Here is a 26029-nt window from a genome sequence, read left to right on the forward strand (position 1 = left end):
AAAAGTTTTGATGTGTTGTACTTTCATTATCATTTGTTTCTATGTATCTCTTGATCTCTTTTTATTTCTTCTCTGACCCAGTTATTCTTCAGTAGCATGTTATTTAATCTCCATGTATTTGTGTTTCTTCCTGATTTCTTTTTGCAGTTGATCTCTAGTTTCAAAGCATTATGATCAGTGTATACGGTTGGTATGATTTCAACCCTCTTATATTTGTTGAGACTATCTCTGTGTTCCAGTATGTGGTCGATTCTTGAGAACGTTCCCTGTGTACTAGAGAAGAATGTATAAGCAGCTGTTTTGGGATGGAAGGCTCTGTAAATGTCAATTATGTCCAGTTGGTCTAATGTGTCATTTAAAGATGTGATTTCCTTATTGATTTTCTGTTTGGATGATCTGTCCATATCCGACAGTAGGGTATTTAGGTCCCCTACTATGATAGTATTTTGGTCTGTTTCTCCCTGTTGTTCTGTTAGTAATTGCTTTACATATTTCAGGGCTCCCTGATTGGGAGCATAGATATTAATAAGTGTTATGTCTTCTTGGTGCATAATTCCCTTTATCATTATGAAGCATCCCTCAGTATCTTTCTTTACCTTTTTTATTTTGAAGTCTATTTTGTCCGATATTAGTACCGCTACTCCCGCTTTTCTCTGAATGCCATTTGCTTGAAATATCATTTTCCACCCTTTCACTTTGAGTCTATATTTGTTCTTGGAGCTGAGATGTGTCTCTTGGAGGCAGCATATGGTTGGGATTTGTTTTTTGATCCATTCTGCAACTCTGTGCCTCTTTATTGGTGAGTTCAGTCCATTTACATTTAGGGTGATTATTGAAACATGAGGTCTTATAGCCATTTTATCTTTTGCTTTCTGGTAGCTCAATGTTTCCATTGCTTCCTTGTCCTTGTGTTTCTGTTTTATTTGGTTGGCTTTTGTTGGTTTTGCCTCTGGTTCTTCTTATCTTATGTTATATACTTCAGTTCTGAATCTTCGATGTGTGGTTACCATTACGAATATGAAAAGGATAGTTATATATATATGCAGTCGTGCATTTTCTTCTGAACGTGCCTTGTCTCCATTCCCCTTTGCGAATTTGGATCTTTGAATCCTCCCCTTTTTAGTCATTGTTTTCTCAATTTGTCCCTATGTATGCTGAACGTTCATTACTATATTGTTATAACAATTCACTTATTATTTAAGCTTATAATGCCCTTTTCTTAGTAAGGGTTGTAATCCTCTGCTTCTATTTGCCTTATGGTCACTTTACTCCTAATTATGTATTTTTGTTGTTGTTGTCATTTTGTTTTAGGTGAGCCTGACCCCTTTCAGTATTTCCTGTAGTGCAGGCCTCGTAGTGGAGAATTCCCTCAATTTTTATATATCTAGAAAGGTCTTAATTTCTCCTTCATATCTAAAGGAGAGCTTAGCTGGATACATTATTCGAGGCTGGTAGTTCCTTTCACTTAATAGTTTAAATATTTGATTCCATTCCTTTCTGGCTTTTTAGGTTTGTGCTGAGAAGTTCGATGATAATCTAATTGGTTTACCTTTATATGTTACCATTTCTTCTTCCTGGCTGCCTTGAGAATTCTAGCTTTGTCATTGATTTTTGATAACTTTAATACAGTGTGTCTTGGTGAAGCCTTTTGGGTTGAGATAATTGGGTGTTCTGTTGACTTCTTGAATTCCAAGCTCCAGCTCATTCCTTAGATTTGGGAAATTCCCATCCACTATTTGTCTGAAAATGCTTTCTAGTCCCTGTTCCTTTTACTTGCCTTCGATATGCCTACTATTTTTATGTTTCCTCTCCTGATGGTATCAGCTAGTTCTTGCATTTCTCTTTCATTATTTTTCATTCTTTGGTTTCTTTCATCTTCCTTCTGATTTATTTCTAAATTTCTGTCTTTGATATTCCATTTGGTCAGCTCTATTTCCCAAGCTCGCTATTTCATTTTTCAACTCTTGCAGTGTGTTTTTCATCTCTAGAAGTTCTATTTGGTTCTTTTTGAGGGTTTCAATCTCCTTGCTCTGCTCAACGATTTCAATTCCTGAAATTGTTGATATGATTTGTTTTCGATCTCACTGAGTTTTATCAGAAGTACCATCCTGAATTCTCTGTTATTTAAGTTGCATAGTTCTATATCTGTAAGCTTATTTTCTGGAGATTTTTCTCTTTCTTTCCGAGATGCTTTGTCACTTTGGTTGTTCATGGTGTTTAATGGACTATTTCTCCACCTGGGCATTAATGGAAGTGTATTATGCTATTTTCCAGAAAGAAGGTTTATTATATAAAGGTCTGTCTGTAGTCTTGCAAAGAAGGCGCTTTTCTTTTGGTTTCCAAGAGGTGGCATCTAAGCCTCGTGGATCCCTGCTTTATATAATGCCTTAAAGTACCTGTAGTAGCTCTTATGTGCAGATCCCACACTCAGAACGTGCTGGTGGGCAGTTTAAGTGTTTTTTGTAAGGGCAGAGATCTGGGGATGTCTCTCACTCCGCCATGTTTTCTGTTGAAATGTGGCTCATCGCACTGGTTGCCCACTGGAAGTTGAAACAGAAAGGCCACTCACAACGATGGCCGCCCAGCTGTGAACACTTGGTTCTGAATCACTGAGAGCTGAGCTTGGCAGCAAGCCAATAATACTCGGCCCAGGCAGTCTGCAGTTTGGGTGAGGTGGGGTCTCAGAGAGACAGTGGCTGTCAGATGAAAACTGCCTCAGTCTTGCTGGAAATTTGGTAACAACTGTAAGTTCCCACAGATGACCCAGATCACAGCAAGACCAACTGCTGTCTGGGACTGGCCCACAAGTCCCTGATATCTGCCTAAGTTTGTGTTGGCAATAGCGCTCTTTGTGACCTTATCTCTGAAATGGGGCTCACAATGATGGCCGCTGTTGCTGGGATTAGAAACGCTGCTCACAACAATGGCCACCTCACTGTGAATACTTCATTCTGAATCACTCAGTTCAGGGCTTGGCAGCCAACCATAAACAACTGCCCCCGGCAGTCTACAGGTTAGGCAGGGTGGGCTGATCCTCTCAGACCAGCAGCTCTTAATGGCTCTGTGGGAGGAGTCTTCACAATCAAGCTGGCATGGTCTGTAGGGGGCCCGGACTAAGGCACAATGGTAGCTGCTTTTCCAGCTCTCTTTCTGACTCCGGGTAATAAAGACTTTTTCAGAATGGATCCTGCGCGAGCCTCAGACCCAGTGCGGATGTCCCGGGTGAGCGCCTGCAGGTCAGAAAACCTTTGCACAGGCCCTTCAAAGGGATTCTGTCGCCTTCCGTCTCACCCAGACGGCTGGAATCCCCTCTAGTTTCTACAGTCAGAGTTATTGGAATTTCCTCTTCCCTGTGCTGGGGAGCCCCCAGGTGTTACCAGGAACCCCCTCCTTCAGGAGATCCTCTGCAGCCTCGCTCTCCCTCCCGGTGATTCTCCACCACTCGTGGGTGCAGGTCCAGCCTGATTTGGGACTTTGCCCCTCCTACCGGCTTCGATATGGCTCCTTAATATTATTATCCGATGTAGGTGTTATGATCAGCTGGACTTCAGGTGATTCTCCTCATTGATTATTTTATGATTTGGTTGTAATTTCAATGCAGTCCTGGGAGGAGACAAACCCTGCATTTACCCAGTGCACCATTTCCCCGCTCTTCGCTACGTATTTTTAATGAGATCAGTATATTAATTGCCTTTTTCTCTTAATGTATTTTGCCATCAGTGAGTATAGTTCCTACAATGTGATTTGTGTTAGCTATCTATAAATTCATTCTGTGGCTTACCATAATTTAATCAATTATCTGTTGTTTGTACATTTATTCATAAAATAAACATCTTATAGAATGCCTGCTGTATGTCAGATACATTCTGGAAATTGGGTCTTAATCTTGAATAGGATACACACCAGATACCTAAATTATTTGATTTTGGGGGCGGGGGAAGGATATTTTTTTTGTTGTTGATTGGCTTTATGTGAACATAAGAAAGAAATCACCTGAAATCCCACAACCCACAATAGGACCACCTTTTGTGACCTTAGCATTCTTTCTACACATATATACTCTTTTTTTTTTTTAAACTACATAATAACACTGCAATGGAATTTTCATAGGAAAGTTTTTACAAGAGTCTTTTATCAATCACTAGCTAAGGACAGGCCAGAGGCTATGTACTGCCTGACTACTAGAAAGAGGGTACCCTTTTGTATCTTAGTATCTGAGGGTGCCTGTTTCTCTAAGCTCTTAGGTTAATTTTTTCAGCCTTTGCCAGTTTGATATGTTCATCTGATTTGTAAAGGAACTAAAGCGCCCTTCTTGACATCTGCCCTCGTTAAAAATACATCTCACAAGACTGTCCATCCTTCCCTTGCAGTTAAGTCTTCCCAAAGATTATGTGCAGCATTTTGGTACTACTAATAATAAGAGATGTCACCACAGTAATTTGAAAAAATGGAGAACTTAGCTTCCTTGTAGATAACCACCACTTTCTGACAGACCACTTTACTAGGCCTCTACTATTCACAATAATTCTCAAATGCTTAATAAAGATACATTCACATTCTTCTCCCTCATTAGTTCACTTTGTCTAACCTTGAACTGTTTTGACTTGAAGGTTGGTGAGAACAGGACCATGTCCCTAGGCTAGGCTTACCTTAGGATAACTACCTTCCACAGGTCTGATGTGAGGCTACTGGAGAAACTATAACCACAATTTTATAGACATTCAAAGAAGTTAAGGAAATTGCTATGGTCAAATAGCTAGTGACCTAGAATGTAAGTCTTGTCATTAGGGTTCAGGCCCAGTGATCTTTCCTGTACCAGCTGTCTAATATAAACATCACGTATTCGTAGTTATAAATTCATTTATTCATTTAGTACATACTTAGTGAAGGCTCGTTGTGCAAGGAGCTGTCCCATACTTAGGGAAGACTTGATATGTGTAAGGAGCTGTCCCTAGGTGTTGAATATTCATGTGTGAATCAGACATTTTTCCTCGACAAGATGAGAGGCTATTTGACTCAACATTTATTGAGGATATTATGCTAACTATGTACTAAGTAGGGAACAAAGCTTAGTAAGACACGGACCTGTCTCAAAATGCTTTTAATCTAATAGATATATGTATATAAGCTTTAAAAATATAAAGTTGAAAATTCAGTGCTATGATGAATATTCTATGACGCTTTCCTAAAAAGAATGCATGTGTGACTGTATCCAGTGTTTCGTTCTTTAGCTATTAAAAACTACTAGATGATAGATAGTTCTATCTGTGTTGATTGTGGAGCTTTTGACAGCAAGTAATAGAAAATCCTCAGCAAGGAAAGCTCACACAACTGAAAATCCAGCATTAGGACGAGCTCTATGTGTGATAATATCATAAGCTAAGACTCATGTTATTTTCATCTCAGACCTCTCCCTTTCAGGACTGATGAAGTCAATCATCTGCTGTAGTGTTCAAGCCTCACAGAAGAGCAAGAAACCATTCCCAAGGCATGAGTTCTCTCTTTTATGTGTATTTTTATGGACCAATAATAGTTATCAGTGGAATGTCTTATGCTAATTGGCTTAAACAGATCCCCGCCTCCCTTCAGATAAGTTAGACATCAGAAAAAAACTGTAATAATGTTATAAGTAGGAAGAGGAAAATGGATATGAGTAAGTGACCAGTTTTCCACTAAACCATCTCGTTTACTTACTTAACAACCAAGTCTTCCTGAATGGGCAAATTGGGTTTAGAGGAGCAATTCCTCTCATAATTTACTCAAACTTTTGAGAAAATTATTGCTAGAACATAAGTAGTCAGATGTTCAGTTTTCATAGAATAAGACAATTATATTCAGAGAACTGTTCTGTGAAGAGTAGTCATTATGGAGATTCTGAGAGAGATAACTTAAATCTGGATACATTCACCTGCAAGTACCAGAATCCCAGCTACAGTGGTTTAAGGAATAAATATATCTCCTATTTTTAAGTCTGGAGGTTGAAATTTCCAGGTTTGAGACAATGACTTAGTGACACTTTCAAGGACTGAGGCTTGTTCTGTTTTTCTGTTCTTTATCCTTCTCGTCCTTAGGCATATCATATCTCATGGCTATGGTAGCTTCAAGCATTATCACACAACTGTATGCAAGCCAGGATTAAAGGTAGCAGACCTCCTGGCTGTTTTTGTCAGGGATTATACTTTTCCCAGAGGCTCCCACACACACTTTCTCATATCTCATTGGCTCCATGCCCACTTAAATCTCTTGTCATCGATGGGAATGGGATCTGGTGCTTGGCTTCGGCTAGTCTTATTTCAGGCCCTGGCAACTGGGGGAGAAGCTTACCTTCCTTACCATATTGCCAAAGCAAAACGAGAGTTCCCAAACTAAGGCTGCGGTAAGATAGGCAACCAGTAATGTCTGCCTAAGGCCAACTTGGCAATCTGTGTCCAAAGCCCCTGTTCTATTTTAATATCTATAATAAGAAAACATCATTCTCAAACTCAGTGTTTCTCAAATTATGTGTGGTGAAGAACCAGCTTTAATTTTTTCCAATTCACAGACCGATACTAGAAAAATGGAAAATAGATACATACACATACACACAAACACATACACATACATATTTTAAAAATGTACATAATACAAGCCCCAAAAGTTTTTATTAAATTTAAAGGCCTTACATTTCACTTTCAGATGGCTATAAAAATGTCTAAATACTCTTAATTTCTGCCCTTATCTCATCAAGGACCAGTAACAGTTCACAGACCAGTATGGTTCATGAAGACACTTGGCAAGGCACTGTTTAGCCAGCTGACTTCATAATCTGACCCCGGCCTGCCTCTCCTGCCTCATGTCTTATTGCTCCCTTTGATTCACCTACAACAAGCTGTTCTGTTACCAGAATATGCCATATATTTTTGTTTTACTTCTGGACTTGACTTCACATTCTATTCTCCTTTCCTGGAATGCCCTCCCCCAGCTGGGGAACACCTACTCATCTTTTTAGACCAGTTTAAATGTTACCTTCTCTGCAATGTTTTTCCTGAATTCTTTGCCCCTCCATCAGTGCTTCCTTTGAATCCCGAGTATACTTATTTTATTGGATTACGGTTATTTCTGGGTCAGCCTTCCTCATTAGATCAAAAGTTCCTTGAAGGTGATAATTGTCTTGCTCATCTTTATATCCTCTGTTCTTGGAGCACATACTTTGCCCTAAATAAATGCTTATTGAATTGAATAGACTCAACAAATGAGACCTCTGTTTCTTTCCTTTTATTCTTTCCCAAGTATTTTCGACTGTGCTTCTGCCTGCATGTTTGTGAATTTTCTTATAAGAACATACCATTTTGACACACAAATTTTGTTTTCCTCCTCTGCCAAGTCTGGATTTAAAAACAAGATTTAGCTTTCCATTGTTGTATTCCCATCATAGGTTCTGTCCTACAAACATCAATGTCACTAGCACTGCAGACAGCATGTGGCATTTATGAACGCATGATGCCACCCCAGCGGTGTGCTCAAATCCCCTGTAGCAATAAGTGAACTTGTATATGGATACATATAAACTTCTAAAAGTACATAGCAAGGTGGTGTGGCACAGAAAATTTAGGGTCAAAATGACCTAGGCTTTAGTTCTTATTCACATACTAGCTCTATGATTTTGGGCAAGATCCTTAACCCCTCTGAGCCTGTTTCCTCTATTAAAAATAAAAAACTATGAGAGGATGACATGAAGAAATAATTGCTTGATAAATGTTAATATTCTCTGCTCAGATGAGCACATGTATGGACTGACAAGGAAAGCAGGCTGAGAACAGTAGTCAGTGGATCTGCCTGTCTCTTTAAAGGGTCAAGGCCAGCCCATTCTGCAGGCTTGCTGAGAAAGATGACCTGCTTTGAAATTCTATCTTGGGCAAAGCCTTGGTTGCTCCTCTGTTCCTGTGCTTCTGATTTCCTTGCTCATAGCTGGCAGGAACAGCTACATTGGCAGCACAAGGGGTGCATGACTAAGGTTGAGGGATGAGCAGCTGCTGCCTGTTAAAGTGGGTGGTTTGTCTGGGAGGCAAGCAGGTGACATAAAAGCAGCATATGGAAATCCCCAAACTCCACTGCTGAGATGACATCACAGATCCAAACCACCATTGTGAAGGAGGCTCCGGGGGAGGTCTTTCCTTCTCTAGGCACTCTCCAGCTCTTTTCTTTTATCACTGATTTTACCCCTGTCTTAACTTTAGAAAGGAGGCGATAAGGTGCACATTTGTTGATTTTAATTAAATAAGAAAAAAATTGGCTTCCTTCAACATGTCATGCATTTTCACTCCCTTGTCCCTCACTTCTGCTATTCTCACCACTAGACATGCTCTTCTCCCACTGCCTACATGGTTGATTCAACCCCTATACCTCTGATCAAATGTTAACTCTTACATCTTCCTTCCTCTATGTCATCCTCCCTTCTGGGCTGCCGCCTCTCTTTAAATTTAACCCAGTCTACGGCCATGCTACCCTGAACACGCCCGATCCCATCTGATCTCGGAAGCTAAGCAGGGTCAGTCCTGGTTAGTACTTGGATGGGAGACCACCTAGGAAGACCAGGTGCTGTAGGCATAAAAAAAATAGTAATAATAAACAAACAAACAAACAAACAAACTTAACCCAGTTGTCATGCATCACACACTAAACTACCCTTGGTTGTTTTTGTTTGGTTTTGTTTTTGTTTTGGCATATTTTTCCCTTGATAGAGTGAAAGCTCTTGGGAATCTGATTCTCTAGGAGATTGGCTCATAGTAGGCACTCAATAAATATTTGTTGAGTTGAATACCGCTACTCGGCATATTTCACAATTTCTAATTTCTCACTAAGTATGACTCGGTTATTAGTATAATAAACGTCTTTATAGATTGAGCACTTGAATAGTTCTGGAAGATTAGTGGGTATCCCCTTTTTGTATCCCCTTATTAGTATAATAAACGTCTTTATGGATTGAGCACTTGAATAGTTCTGGAAGATTAGTGGGTATCAGAGGCAAGAAGAGTAGTGGTAGTAAGTGCTGACAAGCAGCAAGGAAAAAAATCCAGGGGTCATTTGGAAGCCAGAGGGACATTTCTTAGTTTAATATTTGCATATTTCAGATTTATTTCCTTATGACTCAAAGTAGACTAAGGTTCATCAAAAAGTTTTTTGGATGTCATCATACTTCCTGGTGGGAGTATGGGGTTGGGAGTCATGGCTCTAGTCCTGTATTTCCACTTCCTGTGCAAACTATGTGGGACATAGCAGTAAATCTTGGGTTTAAATCCTGACTCTGCCACTTACACTACCTGTGGGAACTTGTTACCTCTCTGAGCCTCAGTTTTTTCCAGATCTAGGAGGAGGATAATATTTATTTGGAAGGGTTGTTGTGATAACTAAATAAGAGGTATGTGAAGTACCTATTCTAGGTCTGGCACTCTGTCAGTGTTATTATACTTTGCAAAAAAATGAAGTGGATAGGGTAATGATCTGAGCAATGGATGACCATTGCATTGACTATTAATAGATCCAGATATATGCAGGAGAAAGTCAGCTTAGAATTCAAAAAGCTGCTTTGCATTGCTATTTTTTTAATAGATGCCAAATAAATGCCTAGTGATATTTACAATATGACTTAATAAAGGCCTTCAAGGGATTTTCCAGTTCTCACTGTTAGGATTTTTTCTGGTAATAGTCCCATACTTTCCTACCTGAGGACAGCCCCTGGCCAGTGTCTGCGCTCACTTTTCCTTTCGCCCCCTGCGCCCCCACCTCTTTGCCCTGAGGACTTATCTTGTCCTCTGAGGAGTTATGTTAAGTGCTCTGCCAGCCTGCCTGTGTGCCTGGCCTGTTTTTCCTCACTGCCAGCACCTCTTGGATTCCAATTCCAAACATGGTATCCATCTGGGGTCACTCTTTCTTCCGGTGCCAAGAAAGATGCATTCCAAATAGAACACGAGTGTGCCTCCCATGCTGGGCTCTCCTCACTCTGTCTGGGGACAACAGAGAGCAGAATGTGGCCCCTTTGTTGTCCCTCACTGCTGAAGTTCTCAGGCCCACAGTCCTATCTTCTCCTCGGAACACTTTAGGTTTTCTGCTAAGAGCCAAAAGTGAAGACTGTCCTAAGAAACCTGGGGCCAAGGAAGCTCGCCAGAGCTCTGTGGAGAGGGCCAGAGCCTTGCTGAGAGGGAGAGGGAGAAAAGTTTTTAAATTCTCCATGAAGTGTACCATGTTCTGCCATTCATTCCCAAAGCTACCAGAAGCATTCCTCCCAGGAAAGGTAGAGTTGGTGGTGAAAAGCCGGAGGTGAGAAGACATCTGGAAGGACAGACTAATTCATTTTCTGAATTTCCTATGTGGGGACAGTCTTAGAGCCTGGCAAGGCTTTGAGACAGCCTGAAGATGAGTGCCAACAGCAGCACGGTGGGCCAGCTCCTCTGGCAGGGACCGGTGTGCACTGGCTGGAAGCAGGACCTGGAAGGGGCTGTCTACCATCTGGCTAACTGCTTCTTGCTCCTGGGCTTTATGGGGGGTAGTGGGATGTATGGATGCTTCTACCTCTTTGGCTTTCTGGGCACGGGCTACCTGTGCTGTGTGCTGTGGGGCTGGTTCAATGCCTGTGGCCTGGACATTGTCCTCTGGAGCTTCCTGCTGGCAACAGCCTGCCTCCTCCAGCTGGCACATCTGGTATACCGCCTGCGTGAGGACACCCTCCCAGAGGAGTTCGATCTCCTCTACAAGACGCTGTGCCTACCCCTGCAGGTGCCCTTGCAGGCGTACAAGGAGATTGTTCACTGCTGTGAGGAGCAGGTCTTGACTCTAGCCACTGATCAGACCTACGCTGTGGAAGGCGAGACGCCCATCAACCGCCTGTCCCTGCTGCTCTCTGGCCGGTAAGCTACTTTGTCGCTGCTCAGCATTTCTTCCCCCTGCCCACGCTTCTCATTTCCCAGTGAGTATTTTTCCATTTCGTGTCCCCTTCCATTGAGGGGAGGATGTGGCAAGTCAACCAAACCAAAATAGATTTTTCTAAGCATAGGTCTGCTTCCTCTTTCTTAGTGTATTCCCAGAGGAAACTAGATCATGAGGCATCTTGGTTGACAGGAAGGTTTGTGTATGCACTTGCTGCTGGAGGTATGGGGTGAATGCTTCTTGAGCCCAGATCTGAAATGACCACACACACACACACACACGCACACGCACACGCACACGCACACGCACACGCACACGCACACGCACAGCAGCAGCAGCAGCATGTCATGATTAAGCTGCAGCAATAGCTCTGTAAGCTTTGGAAAACAATATTTCAATAAGATTAATTTGTTTAACATTTGCTAAGTGCCAACTATGTGCAGGGACCAGTGATAAAACTGAAAGAATACCCTTTGTCCACTTTTCCATTCCCAGTGGTTCTATTGAGTTTCTTAAGGCCAAAAGTCAGATACTATAAATCTGAGGGCCAGACAGTGAGAGAAGAGTATTGATGCCCACACATGTCTTATTGAGGATTTAGCGAAGCCACCTGGCTGACTCCTTTTAAGAAGTCTGACAGTAAGACATGAACAGAAATGGTCTTAGGATCAGTGTAAGCCCAATCAGTCTGCATGGAGTGCTGGCCAGTATCTTCTGAACAAATATCATGGGCTCTGTGCTGCCCTTTTGGTAGAGAATTGTGGATGCTTTGAAATATCACGTTAGTGAGACCTGATGTAGGGCTGAGCAACAAACAGAAACATCTTAACCTGATGTACTTAGGCTGGCTTTACAGAAAGCAAACAAAGTATTTCAAAAGCTTTGTCTTCAATTTCCTCCCTTGCTTTCTTGAGACCAAGAGAATGTAGTACAAAAGATAAGACAGTGATCAAAAGGCTCTGATTCCAAAGGGGAAAAAAGCCCAAACCAGATAAAACTGCAAAATACACAGAGGAAAAAAAATGTTAGACAACGATGATGGTACTACAACTACTATTAGTAGTAAAAGGCATTTATGTATTAAGGTATAGAATTGACCGTGTTACGTATACATATTTTTATTTTGTTGGGCTCAGAGGTCCTAGGTTAAAAGAGATATAACGTTTGTAGGGAGAAATTTTATTTTATTATGAGTGATTTGAAGTGTAAAATCATGCAATTATTTGTAAACAAATACACATGTAAATATAAATATATTATGACTATTCCAACATGTTTGCTACTTATATTTCTATGCTTAAAATAAAGACAATTTAGGAAATGTGCTCATTCATGAGATCCATAATATTATTTGCTTGCTCCTTCTAGCTCTTCTGTTCAAAGGAGGGAATTGAGAATGGTAGGAGAAACACCCATTCCACTTGTATGGTGCTCATTTATGGAAATATGTTATGATTATTGTATGGTTCAGGTATCTTTTATATGACAGATTTACCATGAACTTGCATAAGACCACTTTCTTATGAAGGGGAGAGGGGGACTTGTTCCCTCAGTGTGATTTTTTCTAATACACTCAGCTTCAAAAACCCAAGTCAGAAATTAAACCATTCTGATATTTTTTCTTGCTTTTCAAGGTTTGGAGTAAGAGTTTTGTTTTGTTATCTTCCAATGTCATCCTGTCTCAACTTTGCTAAGTTGGAGCTGGGGGAAGAGGCTTCTAGTCTACGACCAGGCTCCAGTTTTAAAGGAGAATCGTTGTACCTTTGGCTGGTTATAGTGAGATACCAAATGCCACAAAACAGCAGACAAAAACTCTGTGCCAGAAAGTGGGCAGCGGGGAGATTCTTGTGCAGCTCTTCTTAACTCACCTGTAGACTCTCACCTGGAGCCCTTTGCTGAAACTTCAGATGTCCTTTTTGTTTTATTCTAATAAAAGCAATCGGTCCCTTTCAAGACTCAGAAAGTGACTTCCTCAAAGTTTATTACCCTGTTAAGTTGTGCTTACTGTTGGAGAGTTTCTCTCATAGATTATTCAAAGCATGAATTCCCACATGTACAGCCTCCTGAGCAGGCAATCAACTGTCTAAACTATTCAATAGGAGGAAATTATTTGTCCATCCAGGAGATCAAGAAGGAAGATGAGACTCAAATGATAAAAGACATAGTATAACAATTTAAATGATTTCAAGGAGCCATGCAGGCTCATTAGATGAGCCTCTAAAATGGCACTCCTCAGTGGCTTGCTTGAGTGGCTAGATTCCTTGCTTCTGGAGATGCTGGGAAGATCCAATGTATGCGGCAGCAGGCTCATTCCTTCCTGTTGTCTTCCTTTATTTGAGAAGCTTTTCCTGAGACTTTGATTCCCTTTTATGGTGACACGAATGAGTTAATTTGTTCCACCGTTGGTTCTTTCTTTCCTCCCTCCCTTTCATTCATCCTTCTCACCTTCCAAAAATATTTATTAGGAGTGATAGAGACTAAGGATCCAGTGTTAAAATATATAAAATATTGTCCTCGTACTCATGGAGATTTCAGTCTATCAAGAAAGTCAACAATTAATGTTTGACATAGTGGTGAATAACAGACATAATATTTACAAGGAGAAATGCAAAGTGCTATGAGAACATGTAACTGGTGGATCTGATTTTTCTGGGGAGGTCTGACAAGACTTCCTGGAAGAAGGAATGTTTAAGCAGAGACCTGAGGAGAAGGTGGGGCTTGGAAAGAAGTCCATCTAGAGGGAACAGAATATATTAAGGTATATTCATTTTCACAACAGCACACATTGACTTGCAGCCAGTTATTTATGTGCCTGTGACTTCCATTAAATTGTGAAATTTTTAAAGGCAAGGATCAGATCATACCCATCTCTGCATTTCCAGACCTCCAGGAAAACCGGAGGTACTCTGTGAGGTAGGAGACCAGGGCACTTCATTTCCTCTCATATTCTTTTATTACTCAGAGAAGTTCTGCCTGGCTATCTATATCTATCTATATCTATATCTATATCTAATCTATATCTATATCTATATCTATATCTATATCATCTATATCTATATCTTTATCATCTATATCTATATATTATCTGCTTGTAGAAGCAAGTGTGTTTCTGCCGTCAGAGACTATGGGCTAACACCACATCCTTGGCTTGGTTTGAGATCTACATTCCCGTCTGTCTTCCATCTTTATTGTCAGATAATAGGCAATAGCTTATTAATCGATGATGGTTTTCAGGAATTTGTATGCACACATGTATAACTAGGCATTCATTAGAAGCCAGACTTGGAGTACTAATATCCTATTGGCCAGAACTTAATTACGTGGCTATACCTAGCTGTTGAGGAGGTAGGGAAACGTAGTCTAGCTGGGCAGCCATGAGCTCAGCTAAAACTCTAGTAATATGGAGGAAGAGAAAAAGCAGATATTGGAAAACAGACTGCCACACTGGATTTCCTAGCTGCCCATTCATGCCCATCCTGATGTGCATCTTGATATTCTGTTCCTCTTTCAAAACAGCTCACATGTCATCTTTGAGAACACTGCCACTTAAAGAGAACTAGTTGCTCTCCCTCCTCCATTCTCCTGTTCCACAATAGCACACATTGACTTGCAGCCAATGACTTGTTCCTGTGACTTCCGCTAAATTGTGAAGGCCTTAAAGGCAAGGATCAGATCACACCAACCTCTGCATTTCCAGGCCTCCAAGAACACAGGAGGTGCTCCAGGCCTATATGTTTAAACAACAGAGCTCCAGAAAAGATGGGACAATAGCTCCTTCCAAATGGACCAGATGTACCTTAGAGATCTTTTTATCTGCTCCCTTCGTCTAACAGAGACACTACCTTTCCTGGTATAACTCACTTTAGAGGAGAAGTTGAAATTAAAACTCTGAGTTTTCTGGGGGAAAGAGGAAAAAGCCCATAGTGGATCCTAACCATTTTCCATTTTTTAATATGTATGTCATTGAACTTTGAAGAGGATTTGGGTAGCCATTCCTCTTTTCCCACGTGGTCTCTTCTCTCCCTTTGCCAGGGTTCGTGTGAGCCAGGATGGGCAATTTCTGCACTACATCTTTCCTTACCAGTTCATGGACTCTCCTGAGTGGGAATCGCTGCAGCCCTCTGAGGAGGGGGTGTTCCAGGTAACAGGGAGCCTCATGGCAGTACCACCCCATCCATCCCTCTGTAACCCAGCAATATCCCCTCTCTCCATCTTTCTTCTCTGATATTCTGTTCTTGAAACCACTGCCAAAATGATGCTAGGGGTGGGAGCACTCTCTTTCTGAGGAAAGAGTATCTGGGCTCTTGGCAGAGGTGAGGTGGGGTACTGACTGTGACAGGTGGGCCATGACACTCTTATGCCTAAAACTCTTCCAGAAGACTCCAGTGACCACAAGATAAAAACCTGCACTCCTTAGAGAGCAACTTAAGACCTTTAGTGATATCCAGTCATATTGCCAGCCCCTCCACCCTTACACTTTTTGCTCATACCAGGAATACTGAACTAGTAGTACCTCTCTAAACACTGTACATTGCCACGCCACTACTGTTCCTTCTATCTGAAATGCATTTTCCCCATCTAGTGAGGCTATGGCATCTCACTTCCTCTGAAGCCTGCCCAGATTGACCTCACCAGCTCCCATTCCCACAGCTTATTGTTCCTGCTTGGGTGCCTTTTCTGTTCCTTTTACTTGTGCTGACTGGTACACATTTTGCCCTCTGTTCCAATGAGCTGGTTTCCTTTCTGTCTTCTACACAGTTAACTCTCTGTGGTAGAAATCTGGGCTTCTCCTTCTACCTCCAAGCTCCAAAGGACAGTATCTTGAACATAGTAGGTTCTGGCCAAACTTTTTGGCTTAACAGTGGATAGTTGTTGTCTCAGAGGACTTCATGGGGCATTCACCTGCACACTCTAATGTGGGAGCCTGGCTGCTTGGCCCCTTCTCTCTTCCCTGCTAATCCTTCAGACTTTGGTTACCTTCTGAATGGCTGACATGTGGCTAGATGAGGAAACTGAGGCTCAAAAACATCAACATCAAGTAATTTGCCCACAGTCTTCATCTAAATAGTGTCAAAGCCAAGTTGCCTGGATCTACTATTTCTGTTCTTTTTTTTTTTAAATGGGAGGGTTACCGGGAGAGTGAAGTTACACATACACACATGCACACACACACACACACACACATGCACACCACTACAGGGACTCCCTTGTCCAGATAGTTTGCCAGTACTGGGTTCCATGTGTCTCTTACCACTTCTATCAAGGAGTCTCTCAGGCTAGCATATGAGCCAACCCCAGAATAGACACATGCTAGGCAGTGCCACCTGGCTAAGCCTGTTTCCGTCCATGCTGACTTTTGGCTCAATGAGGACAGACTCTGAGAGGCACTGCCAGGACCACCAGCCACAGACCCCTCTTATCAGGTTCCTATCCCCACAACACACACACACACACACACACACACACACACACACACACACACACACACACCATCTCCAACCAATCCAGCAGTCTCTTTTGAGAACTCCCCCAGAGCCATAAGAAGCTCCAGGAAGCCTGAGTGAGATCCTGAGCCAGCAGGACCAGGCTCTGTTTCTGACAGTGATACCAAGGAACAGGTGGTGGATACGCTGGGTGTCCTCCCCTAAGTTATGCTTAAAATGAAGGGCTACACCCCAGATGACCTCTCAGCCTGGAATATAGGTACCATCATATCCCTCCCATTTATATTTTTAGTGTGCACCTCATTTGGGAGCAATGAGATCCACACAATTTGCTATTGGCTGTGTAAAGTCTCATTTCCTCTTTGCAAATGTCAAGGGTTGTTCTGAGTTATAGTTTGTCTTGTCCTTGCTTTTTGCAATTACATCTTTGCTGACTAAGAGGGCAATCCAAAGTGACTGCCTGAATCATAATTCTTATTGTGTTTACCAAAAATGAATCTACATTCCATCAAACTTCTCAATTTTACTGGACCCAAGTCCTCTTTACGTATGTTATCACATTTAATCCATTCAACCAAACTCAGAAGTGAGAATTAAAGAAAAAGCTGTCAAACATACAGACATGTGCATATGTATATGGGGACCAGTCAATAAACAGGTTTCCTGAAGGTCTTTGGGAAAGGATTTTATATAGGACATGAGAAAGTGACATTAGTTTGTTTAACAACATTCAGGATGGTTAGTCTTCACCTGATTCATTCATTCACTTTAGTAATATTTTTTAAGCACCTACACCAGGTACTGTTAAAAGTGCTTGGAATATACCAGTGAACAGATAAAGGTCTTTGCCTTCATGCAATTTACATTTTAGTAGGGAAGACAAAAAACAAGCTATAGACATAATGAATAAGTAAATTATGTAATATGTTAAAAAAAATCATAACTGCTATTTAAAAAAAATAGAGTAGTGTAAGGGAGATACGGTTGTAATTTTAAATAAGGTCATGTTGAGCAAGTGACATTTGAGCAAAGACCTGAGGGAGGTGGCAGTGTGAGCTCTGTGAATATTTGGAGAAAAAACATATCAGAGAGAGGGAAGGCCCAGTGGTGGGAGGAGCAAGCATGTTACAGGTACAGAAAGAAGGCCAGTGGATCTGGGACAGAGAGAGGGAGGGGAGAGAATAATAGAAGAGCAAGTCAGAGGGATGACAAAGAAACACGTCACATAGAGTCTGAGCATATATTTTCTAAATAGAGCTAAAAGGATTTCCTAATGCATTGGGTATAGTGTGTGAGAGAAGGAAGATCGAGGAAAATTCTAAGGCTTTTGGCCTGAGCAACTAGAAGGATGAAGCTGCTCTCAACTAAAATAAGGAAGGCCGTAGGTAGTGTTGGCTTTGAGGGAAGAGAGGAAGTTCAGTTTGGAATATATTAGATTTGCATCGTCTATGGACATTTAAATTGAGATGCTATGCAAGGAGTTGAATATTTGAATCTGGAATTAAGGAATGAGGCCTATGTTTGAGACGTAAATTTGAGAGTTGTTGGCATACAGATGATATTTAAAGCCATTGGGTTGGATGAAATCACCAAGTAAGTGAGTTTAGGCAGAAGGGGTGTTTGAGAACCAAGCCCTGGTTTATTGCAACGATTAGAAGTTGGAGAGAAACAGAGGAAGCAACAAAGGAACCTGAAAAGGAGCAATTGGAAGATTGTACCAGGAGAGTATGGCATCCTGGGAACCAAGTAAAGAAACTGTATTAACGAGAAAGGAGAGGTCAACAGGGTTAAATACCATGAAACTTGACCACTGCAATTAAGAGGCCATTGGTGACCTTACCAGGAACAATGTTTGTGGACTGCTATGGACAATCCTTTATTGGTTTTACAGAGGGTGAGAGGAGAGGATTGGAGACAACAAGTAGAGACAATGTTTTTCATGGAGTTTTGCTGAAATGGAGAGCAAATTAATAGAGTGAGAACTAGCTACAGAACTGAGGTGAAGAAAAAGGATTTTCATTTTTTAATTTTGATTTATTTTAAGATGGAAGAAGTAACAGCATGTCTGTAAGAATGCCCATGGTTTTGTGTTCAGCTCTAGGGATGTTGCTTATGTCCAGATTAGCTCTTATGCACACCCACTGCATGCTCAGTACTCTGACTTCTTATATGGGAATTGTTAGTAAGCACATCTGAAATACAGGCTATGGCAGAGAGTGACAGCCACTTGCTAAACTGTTAATAATGGACAGACTATGAGTACTTCTACTTTCAGAATTCTTTCTCGTGAGGTGACATGCTCAAAGAGATAAGTAATTTGTTGTCAAACAGCTGGTAAAGGGGGAAAACTGGGACTTTAAACCAGCTTCTGGCTTTGATGAAGTGATTTAAGGTCCTGTCTTCAGTGCTGATGATTAGGTGAAGAGAAGCGAAGAGAAAAAAAATGAGTGAAGAAAATGGAATAAGGGTACTGCAGAAGGGGATGAAGAGGAGAGGATAGTGGGAGGTCTGGTAGGCAACACAGGAACTAAAAGAGTTGTATAAAATCTCTTAGAATGTTTGTAAAGTCAAGTCTACCTGTAATTATAGATAATCCACATAAAGAACACAATGTCTAGCAATTGAGTCACCTCTTAATAAATATTAGCTGCTGTCATCATCATCATCATCATCATCACCATCATCATCATCATCATCAGAAATTCCTAGATGACTAAATCAATGGAGAGTGGAGTGCCCTTCAACTTTGTGTTCTGAAGAGTTCCTCTTCTTGTATGCCTTTTTTTCTGACTTTGGTCATCAGATCTGTCTGGTTACTTGTAGTAGCCAAGTCTAGAGCAACTTAATGGACCTGAATCCTAAGCTTTCCAACTCTTTTTGCACCCCTATCCTTCTGTATTCTTAAAACGAGCTGTTGTCACCATTCTGACCTTTCTTCAGACCACTAGGAAGCCCTTTCTTTCGCTTGAAATCACAGTAAACTCAGACCCGTCTATATCTATTAATGGTATCAGCCACGAGACCATAAACTATGAGAGCTGAGAAGAACAGATGTGGAAACTGAGGCTCCAGGAGGTGAGGACCCAGTGAGTGAAAGGCTGATCCCAGGGCTCCTGACAAGGACACTCATCCCCAATCAGTGCACACAGTAAAAGCCTTTCACTGTACTTCCTTTACGCAAGGCCATTGGGCAAGGGATGCTCCCACGGCTTCTTCAATAAAAGTGCAGTATTTTCCCAAGTAGCTGTATGTTTCTCCCTGCTAAACATGGACACATTTTCCAATTTAAACCTTCATTCTCTGCTCCTAACCCCTCTCAGGTCACTCTGACTGCCGAGACGGCATGCAGCTACATTTCCTGGCCCCGGAAAAGTCTCTACATTCTTCTGGACAAAGAGCGATACATCTCCCGCCTCTTCACAGCCCTCCTGGGCTATGACATCTCAGAGAAGCTCTACACTCTCAATGACAAGCTCTTTGCTAAGTTTGGGCTGCGCTTCGACATTCGTCTCCCCAGCCTCTACCACGTCCTGGGTCCTGCTGCCTCCGATGCCGGGCTGGAGTCCGAGAAGGAGGATGAGGAAGTCCATGAGCCAGCTGTGTCCCCTCCTCGGGCCATATCCACATCTGTCCAGCAAACGCTTCCTTGCTCTCCCCCTCCAGCTGCCACCGACCCTCCTGTACCTTCTTCCTGGGCCAGGATGTCCCAGCCCGACAGCGGCATCCTGGGTGAGGACTCCACCAGTCTGGTGTTGGAGGATTTTGAGGAGATGTCAGGATCAGAATCGTTCATGGATTATAGGAGTGATGGGGAGTACATGAGGTGAGGGGAGAGCTAACATGGGCACAGCCACCGGCTCAGGATCCTGTGTAAGTACTCAGAAGGCAACTACCACACCTTCCTACCAAAAGGTAGCCTTAACTCAGCTTGCAAGGACAGAAAAAGTGTTTCATGGGGACTGTCCTCTCAGAAGACTTCCAGAAAGTGTCGTTAGCCCAACTTTGCTGAATCTCACAACAGGTGCATGCAGGGCATGAGGGGATTTTTAAATTCATTTCTTGTTAATATAATTGCATTTTGGAAAGTGGGCTGGTTAACATTTTGAGCCAGCAGATAGGTTGCTAATTTTTTTTTTTGCAAGACTATACTAATAGCTAAGGCTACAGTTTAAGTTAAAAGGGATTTTATTTGTGGCATGCATATTAAAGGGGAAAAAAAGCTGGCACGATTCTACTTCCTATTGGTTCTCTCTGGCATAGAGTCAGCTCTGGAAAACAGTCGTTATTAAGCCTGGATTGAGGCAGTTATCTGTTAAAGTCACATATTTCAAAGAAGTTTTGATACAGGCTAATAACCCTGGGTGGAAAATGTCCCCACCTTGCTCTCCTCTCACCCAATGGGAAGTGTGCTGATGGCGAGGGCAAAGGACTGAATGTTGCTCTGACTGAATGTTACTGTGACCAAATGGGCATACAGTGGCCTGATTTTCCCCACAAAGCACACTTATGTGAGGTGAACCAGGCACAAATCTGAGTGGACCTAACAGTACATGCAAGATATCCCCCATAGATCAGATGAGTATACAAGAAGGGCTGTACAAAGTGGTTCTGGGAAATAGTTTTCATGTTCCTCTTCACTGCTCTCACGATACTGTCACATTTTTCTCTGGGACTCCACACATCCATGGTGGAGGTCTGGCTTATCCTGAGAAAAATCCCACAGTGTTCAATTTGAAAGGCGTTTCCAAGCAGGAGGTACAGGCCCTAAGAGACCCATTGTTCTTTGGGAAGCAAAGACAAATTTTCCAAGGAACTAGCCCAGTTAGGAACTGTTTCTGGGGTATGTGAAGTGAATGAGTGAATGTTTGCATATTTTGAAACAGAAGTTATGTAAATGATGAAAGAAGCAAGAGAGGTGAATGATAAGAGGTTAGATATTTGGCTTCATAGATATGGAATGTATCATTTGCCATGGTATCGGTGTCCCTAGAACCATGATTGAGCTGATTCTGGGGCAATTCCAAGGATCTACCTAAAAGCCAAGATCACTTTGTTGACTGCCTCCATCTGCGTTGTCCACTCTTATTGCCCCTTTTTCCTTGTGCTGATATTCACCTCCCTATTCATTCAGGCCCCCACCCTGCCCCAATCCAAGCATAAGGATTACGTCCTGTGGATCCCTCTCTTTCTCCAACTCACCTACCCACGTATATACACTCTTAATGCAGAGCAACTCTCTGTGTTCTCATGTTCTTCCTGGTTTCCTTCTCTTTTCCTGGTTCTATTTGTTCTTTTCTTTCTTCCCTTTTTCTGATTTCTGCTTAGTCCTAGGTTGCCTTAGCTGCTGCTCTTAAAAAGAAAAATGCCCTTTCCTTTTTATTCTCATTTAATTTCCCCTCTTCATATTTGTCCTCTACATCTTCTCCACTTTATTGTTCATGTATTTATCTATTACCTTCTTTTCCTTTTTTCTCACTTTCCTGCCTTGCTCTATCTATTCGTCCTCCTAAACAACTCTGTACCCCCAACTTAGCTTTTAATCCAGACTCTTCCAAGATCAGTCCCTCTCCCTCAGACTATAAAGAAAACCACTCAAGTGAAAGTGTGAAAATTCCCACCTTTAGGCAGCTACACATGTCATGCATGAGTTTTACCAAACGTTAGTGGGCAGGCAGCATGGTAAACGAGAAAGAGACCCAGACTGGGAGCCCAAAGTCATGGCTTCTGTATCTGGTTCCGCTATATTTTGCAAACCACACAACCTCACTGAAACTCACTTTCTTCATTTGAATGTGTTGGACTGACTGGTCCCCAAAGACCCTCTTGGGTTTATGAGAGAAGGCAAATGATGAGTTGTTCAGAAGAAAGGGGAAGTAGTCGACAGTATAGTGAAACAGGCCCTGGGCACAGGAGTGTCTCTCAACAAGCACCCTCTGCTCTATTTCACTATGGCAGATTTCTCTTGTGACTTAGGACTGTCTTCCTCCCTTCTGGGTGGTGGGCCCTCCTTGATTGACTTGAAGTCCCCTTCATTCTGTACCTGTGATGAGTATATCACTTACCATATGATGACAGCTCAGATGTTCAATATGAAAGGAGGTCACAGTTCAGTCTCTCCACCCTTAATACTCTCATATAAAAGCCCCTTTCCAAATTCAGCCATTTCTGAAGTTCAGGATGAGAAAACCGATAATATTACTCATTTTCTGAAGTACTTGTATTTACAATATAGAGGGAGTAGGTTTGTTTTTTTTTTTAATGTTCATTCGTTTAAACGATAGAAAGGAAAAAACTTATTGTTTACTTCCAAATCACAGTTTTCAGAACAACTTGAAAACATGATGAAATTTGCCAAATTTCAGACACTTTTCAATTTAGTCTGTGATAAAGAGATAATTTAAACAAGAGATCCCTTTCTTAAATTGTGTTTTTGCATGTTTGGTTTGACTTATTTGCCATCAAACTCCTTCTGGGGTTATTACTGCAACAATAAGCATAGTCCTTTGTAACAGGTAGCAATTCGTTATTGTTTCCTTTATGGAGGATGGCACAATTCACCACCTATTCCCTGGCTCTTCAGTTACCAAATTGTAAGCTCATTGCTGTTCATCCCGGCACAGCAATTAAATAAAAGGCAGAAAGCTGGCTGAATTCTGCATTGTTGAGAATGACACAGCTTCATCACACTGACACCAGTGCTTGTCCCTCACACCAATCCAATTTAACACCAACTAAAAATAGAGCTTCCACTGGAACTCTTTTTCAAAGAGAGTACATTTTTTGATTCTTGCGGTACCCGGAATTAAACCACAAATGGGTATTACTTCTTTTAACAGACAAAGCAGTGCTGCTGGGTAATGTATCCATGCAGGGTCTTATCGTTAGACCCCACATTAGAAGTTTTCCATTTAATTCTACAGACACTCTCTACAATGTTCCTTTTGGTGTCTTACTTATGGGAGCTGTTCAGTGACTGCCTCTCTGAAGTGGTCAGTTAAGTCAGATAATGAGTTCGTTATCACAAATTAATTGAAAGCTGTCTGAAATTTGGCCAATTTTGATTATGTGTTCAATTTGTTCTGAAAACTCTATGGTTTGAAAGTAAAAACGATATATTGTTTTCTTTCTATTATTTAAATAAACAAACAAATAAGAGATTACAATATGGAAGTTAACTGTGGTCAGGGAAAAAGGCCAGAACCAGAACACAGTACCAAGGGCCAGAGAACCAACTCAACAAACATTTACTGAGTATCTACTATATATCTCGGGCACTGTGCTAGATAATCACATCATGAGTAATCATGAGTAACAGTTGAAAGCACTGAAGATTTTTAATCTGCAAGAGATGAGCAAGAGTAATCTTCAAATTTTAAAAAGAGGAGCATTAGAATTAGCCTTAATTTTGTATAGTTCTTGAGGATAGAAATGCATTAAAGGCTGAAAGCTATAAGGAGTATTATTTCAGCTCAGTATTAATAATGGAGTGCCTCATGGAGTAATGAGTTACTGGTCACTGGAGAAGTTTAAACAAGGACCAGAAGAAATCATCTCAGAGATCTTCAAAGGTGATTCAGACTCTGAGAGAAGGATGCCTTAGGCTATTGCAATTAAGGTGCCTTGTAACTCTGTGATGCTATGATTCAATGATTCTGAGATCCGACTCTAGTCCTGCCACTCAACCACCATCAAGAGCAATTCCTTATCTACAGAACAGGACTAATAGTCTAATAGATAATTAATAACTACTAATAGGTAGACAGGTAGCCTCTATCTACTTTATCAGGTTGCTATATGGGGAGTAATTAAGATAAAATATATAAAGGCAGTTTGTAACTTGTAAAGCACTAGTTTAATGTATGAGGTATTTACTTTACATGTGTATAAAATTATTTAGCAATCCGTCTCTTTCGCTGTCTGTCTGTCTGTCTCTGAGATACATGATTTCCCCTTTTATTTCCTCCAGTCTAGCTTTACAGAAAAGGTGGCAATTGGCACAATCCCCTGAGAACAAAAGGAACGGCAAAAAGGTGTAGGCCCAAAGGAAACACACAATGGCTCCTCAGCCCCTGAATGGCCAGACCTTCATCCGTTTTCCTTTATTTGCTCAGGTGAAGACAAATCACCACCACACTCTGTTTAGGCTCTTTCCCTCTGAAGTGGCTGTAAGGTGCTTTGGAAGCTGTCAGTGTTGTTAAACAGCACTTTTTTCATAGAACCTGTAAAGCCTCTTGGCTCAGAATACTTGCCCTTAAAGGTGGCATGGCAGGAGCTGCCCGGAGGCCTCGGGTTCTGGGTCTTTAGATGGTGGTAGCACCTCTCTGCCTGCCAAGGCTCCACATTCAGTCAGGTAACTTAGAGGCAGCAGTTTCTTCCCTGCCCTCTGGATCACAGCAGCCTACCACTGGTACTCACTCCTACTTTATTCTTCTAATGTTTTACAGGCCTCAGTTATCTACTCTTTTCTTTGTAAAAATAAAAGACAAGGGTCTTATAAAATTCACCATTTTTTCTATACAGATTTTTTAAAAACTTATTCAGTAATGTTAGATAAGAAGTAGAGTTCTATACATTCTTGATAGGAAGCAACAGAAGTTGATCTCTTGATCTCTTCACTTGTGAGAGGATCAAATTATATAACTTCAAAGCTAACTCGTCCTATCAAGGATACAACTGCTCTTATGGTGTTAGGCATTGGATACAGTTAAAACATTGGGAATTGGTAGAGGTTAAAAAAAAAAAGAAAGAAAACGAAAAAAGAACTTAATGAAGTTAAGCAAGCTATCTGGAGCCATAGTGCTGAAATCCCTTTTCTTTCCACAGCTTCTAGAACTCCTCTCCAGAGCTACTCTCAAGTAACATCCACGGGACGGGCCCCTTTGGCTCCAATCCACACTCCTGAACTTTAAGGATCAATGAGCCATCCTTTTCTCTGGCCACATTCATCTTCACAGGAAGGTCACTTATATGCACACCCCTCTTCTCACCCACAGGAAGGTTCACAGGCAAGGTTGGAGCAGACACAGAAGACACCAGCATTGCCGCTATACCAAGGGACCCGAGTGACTTTTAGAATTCACCTTCACCAGCTCTCCTTCCCGAAGAAGGCATCTAAAAGTGCAAAAGCACAGATTCCATCCTTTACTAACTGCAGAATCTTGGGCGAGTTACATAGCCTCTCTGTGCCTCTCCGGCAAAGTGGGGATTATCAAACTCACCTCACAGGATTGTTGTGAGGATCAAATGAGTTGACTTAGGTAAAGCACCTAGGACATGGCATGGTACCTAGTAAGCACTCAATAAATCACTCAGTTCCTTTCCCTGTGTTGTTACTTTGAACTTTCTGAAAGGATCAGTGAAGTCAGCTATCCAAGAAGTTTTCACTGCTTTTTTTTTTTTTATAGTTTTTTAAAAATTTTTCAATTAAAATTCAATTTGTGGAAGTAAAAATTTTTTAAACCTAGTTTCTCCTTAAGCTTTAAGTTCAACTTACAAATCTCTTGTTCTATTTATGACCCTAGTATCGAACAATAATTTTTAGAAGATTCTTTACAAACTTAGTTAAGTTTTCTTAAGCATTTCAAAATGGATTTATAAATTTAACATATTCTATTTTATTTTCCCCTAAATACTTCAACCTATACTCTGGTTAGCTATTGCTGTGCACGTTCATCCCTAAGACA

General features: G+C 41.4%; 1 protein-coding gene and 1 non-coding gene across 3 annotated transcripts; both read left to right on the forward strand.

The window, feature by feature from the left end:
- Positions 1-8467: 8467 nt before the first annotated feature.
- On the forward strand, positions 8468-8586 carry LOC111736251. Its single transcript, XR_002779134.1, has one exon. It is a non-coding gene; the product is annotated as a 5S ribosomal RNA (ribosomal RNA).
- A 1642-nt stretch (positions 8587-10228) lies between these two features.
- POPDC2 (popeye domain containing 2) lies at positions 10229-25669 on the forward strand. Of its 2 annotated transcripts, XM_011374504.2 has the most exons (4): positions 10229-10883; positions 14935-15043; positions 19667-20075; positions 25170-25669. In XM_011374504.2, exons 1-4 carry the CDS (start codon positions 10393-10395, stop codon positions 25253-25255), a joined length of 1095 nt encoding a protein of 364 aa, XP_011372806.1. In that variant the 5' UTR covers positions 10229-10392; the 3' UTR covers positions 25256-25669. The 2 variants fall into 2 exon arrangements, with proteins under 2 accessions (XP_011372806.1, XP_023378691.1); XM_023522923.1 differs by lacking the exon at positions 25170-25669 and having other exon boundaries at positions 10393-10883; positions 19667-20173.
- The last annotated feature ends 360 nt before the right edge of the window (positions 25670-26029 follow it).

This window comes from Pteropus vampyrus, unplaced genomic scaffold (genome assembly GCF_000151845.1).
Source record: "Pteropus vampyrus isolate Shadow unplaced genomic scaffold, Pvam_2.0 Scaffold1, whole genome shotgun sequence".
Lineage (NCBI taxonomy): Eukaryota > Metazoa > Chordata > Mammalia > Chiroptera > Pteropodidae > Pteropus > Pteropus vampyrus.

Excerpts from the sequence above, each read along its gene's own strand:
- POPDC2 (XM_023522923.1), top strand. The coding sequence starts at position 10,393 with ATGAGTGCCAACAGCAGCACGGTGGGCCAGCTCCTCTGGCAGGGACCG. Across the intron at positions 10,884-14,934 it reads TCCCTGCTGCTCTCTGGCCG|GGTTCGTGTGAGCCAGGATG; the intron begins GTAAGCTACTTT and ends TCCCTTTGCCAG. Across the intron at positions 15,044-19,666 it reads CTGAGGAGGGGGTGTTCCAG|GTCACTCTGACTGCCGAGAC; the intron begins GTAACAGGGAGC and ends AACCCCTCTCAG.